The sequence below is a fragment of the Chiloscyllium plagiosum genome, chromosome 24 (assembly GCF_004010195.1).
Source record: "Chiloscyllium plagiosum isolate BGI_BamShark_2017 chromosome 24, ASM401019v2, whole genome shotgun sequence".
In the NCBI taxonomy this organism is placed as follows: Eukaryota; Metazoa; Chordata; class Chondrichthyes; order Orectolobiformes; family Hemiscylliidae; genus Chiloscyllium; species Chiloscyllium plagiosum.
Window position 1 is genome coordinate 52164628 of NC_057733.1, and position 2552 is coordinate 52167179.

The window sequence follows — 2552 nt, forward strand, 5'->3', positions numbered from 1 at the left end:
ACACCTGATCAGGTCCTAGGGATTTATCCATTTTTAACTGTTTCAAGACATCCGGCACTTCCTCCTCTGTAATCTGGACATTTTGCAAGATGTCACCATCTATTTCCCTCCAGTCTATATCTTCCATATCCTTTTCCACAGTAAATACTGATGCAAAATATTCATTTAGTATCTCCCCCATTTTCTGTGGCTCCACACAAAGGCCACCTTGCTGATCTTTGAGGGGCTCTATTCTCTCCCTAGTTACCCTTTTGTCCTTAATACCCTTTGGATTTTCCTTAATTCTATTTGCCAAAGCTATCTCATGTCCTCGTTTTGCCCTCCTGATTTCCCTCTTAAGTATACTCCTACTTTCTTTGTAGTCTTCTAAGGATTCACTCAATTTTAAATAAATCTAAAAAGTGGGAAACCAAAGTGCATAGAAGTCCTTTAGAGAACCAGGTTTGGGAAACTACATTGCGGAACCAGGAAATGGTAGAGAGCTGAGTAAATACATTACGTCTATTTTCAAGGTAGAAGACATTCCAAAAATTCCAAAGAATCAACGGTGAAAGGATGAGGAAATAAATACAATAAACATCATTGGAGAAAAAGTACTAGCGAAACTAAGAGGGCTAAAAAACCCCCTGGACCTGATGGAATGCATCCTCGGACGTTATGGGAAGGAGGTACAGACATAGTGAATGCACTGCTAGTAACTTTCCAAGAACCTTTAGATACTGGAAAAGTCCCAGAGAACTGGAGAACTGCCAATGTAGCACTGTAACTCCAAAAGCGAAGGAGACATCCAAAACAGATAACCACGGGCCAGTTAGCGTAATGTCTGTTATGTCAAAATGTTTGAGTATATTATAAAGGAGGTAATAGCAGAACACTTAGAAATCTGTAATATGATCAAGGAGAGTCAATGTGGCTTCATGAAGGGGAATCAAGCCTGACAAATTTATTTGAATTCTTTGGGGAGGTAACAAGCAGGATAAATAAAGGGGAAGCAACGAATGTTGGAATTTCAGAAGGCTTTTGACAAGGTACCACCCTTTAAGTTACTTAATACCGATAAGAGGCCATGGTGTTGGAGAGCAGAGAGGATTGGCTAACTAATAGAAAACAGAGGATTGGGATAAGAGGCGAGGGGGGGCATTTTTAGGATGGCAGTATGTAATTAGTGGTGTAACACAAGGATCAATGCTGGGTCCACAACTATTTACAATATATATAAATGACTTGAATGGAGACTGTGAATTCTGCTAATTTTGCAGATGGCGCAAGAATAGGTGGAAAGGAGTCTGTGGAGGGATATGGGAAAGGTGAAGAAAAAGTTGGCAGATGGAATATAATGTGGCAAAATATGAGGTTATACACTTTGGCAGGAAGAATAGAAAAGCTGAATATCATTTGAATGGAGAAAAATGCAGAAAGCATCAAAGCAGAGGGATTTGTCAGTCTTTGTGAATGAAGCTCGCATCGAAGTTCAGTCAGTAATAGGTAAAGCAAACGAAATGTTTGCCTTTATTTAAAAGGGAATGGAATATAAAAATAGGGAGTTTTTGCTATCTATACAAAGGCACTAATCAGACCATAGTTGGAATATTATGAACAGTTTTAGGCCCCTTATCTAAGGAAAGAGATACTGGCATTAGGGCAGTTGACGAAATTGATTCCAGGCATTGTAGGGCCTATATTATGAGAGGTTGAGTAGATTGAGTTAAAAGTCATTGGCATTTAGAAGAATGAGAGGTGACTTTATTGCAACATAGATTGAAACATGATTGAAACACAGAATGTTAGGGGATTTGACAGGGTTGATATGGAAAAGGTTGTTTTCCCTGTGGGACAGCGCATAAAGTCAGAATAAGAGGTCTTTCATTAAAGACAGAGATTACATTTCTCCTGTCAGAGGGTAGTGAATCTGTGGAATATTTTATCACAGAGAGTTGGAGAGGTTGAGTCATTTATATTCTGGATCAGTGGTGCTGGAAGAGCACAGCAACTCAGGCAGCATCCAACGAGCAGCGAATTCGCTGCTCGTTGGATGCTGCCTGAATTGCCGTGCTCTTCCTGCACCACTGATCCAGAATTTGGTTTCCAGCATCTGCAGTTATTGTTTTTACCTCTGAGTCATTTATATGCAAGGCTGAGTTAGACAGATTTTTAATCAGAGAGGGGATCATCAGTTATGGGGTAAAGGCAGGAAATTAGAATTGAGGTTTTTTCAGGTCAGCCATGATCTTGTTGGATAATGGAACAGACTTGATGGACTGAATGGCCTATTTCTTCTCCTAGGTCTAATGGTTATCCAGAGACCATAAGCCATAGGATCAGAAATTAGGCCATTCAGCCCATCGAGTCTGCTCCGCCAGTCAATCATGAACGGTCCTGAAGAAGGGTTACACCTGAAATGTTGACTTCTCCACCTCCTGATGCTGCCTGGCTTGCTGTGTTTTTCCATCCTCCTGCCTGTTTATCTTGGATTCTGCCATCTGCGGTTCTTTTGTCTCCCGCCATTCAATCATGGCTGGTAAGTTTCTCAACCCCATTCTCCACCTTAACCC

At 40.8% G+C, this 2552-nt stretch overlaps 1 protein-coding gene across 2 annotated transcripts in view; it reads left to right on the forward strand.

Moving 5' to 3' along the window:
• tefm (transcription elongation factor, mitochondrial) overlaps positions 1–2552 on the forward strand; it is a 101752-nt gene that overhangs the window by 65479 nt on the left and 33721 nt on the right. The window contains exon 1 of one of the 2 annotated variants that reach the window (XM_043715116.1): positions 2400–2518. The exons of the other annotated variant lie outside the window; for it this stretch is intronic. Coding sequence (XP_043571051.1) covers positions 2512–2518 — 7 coding nt within the window. The 5' untranslated portion in view covers positions 2400–2511. Of the gene's footprint in view, positions 1–2399; positions 2519–2552 lie in introns of those variants that run through there. 2 annotated transcript variants of the gene reach the window in all.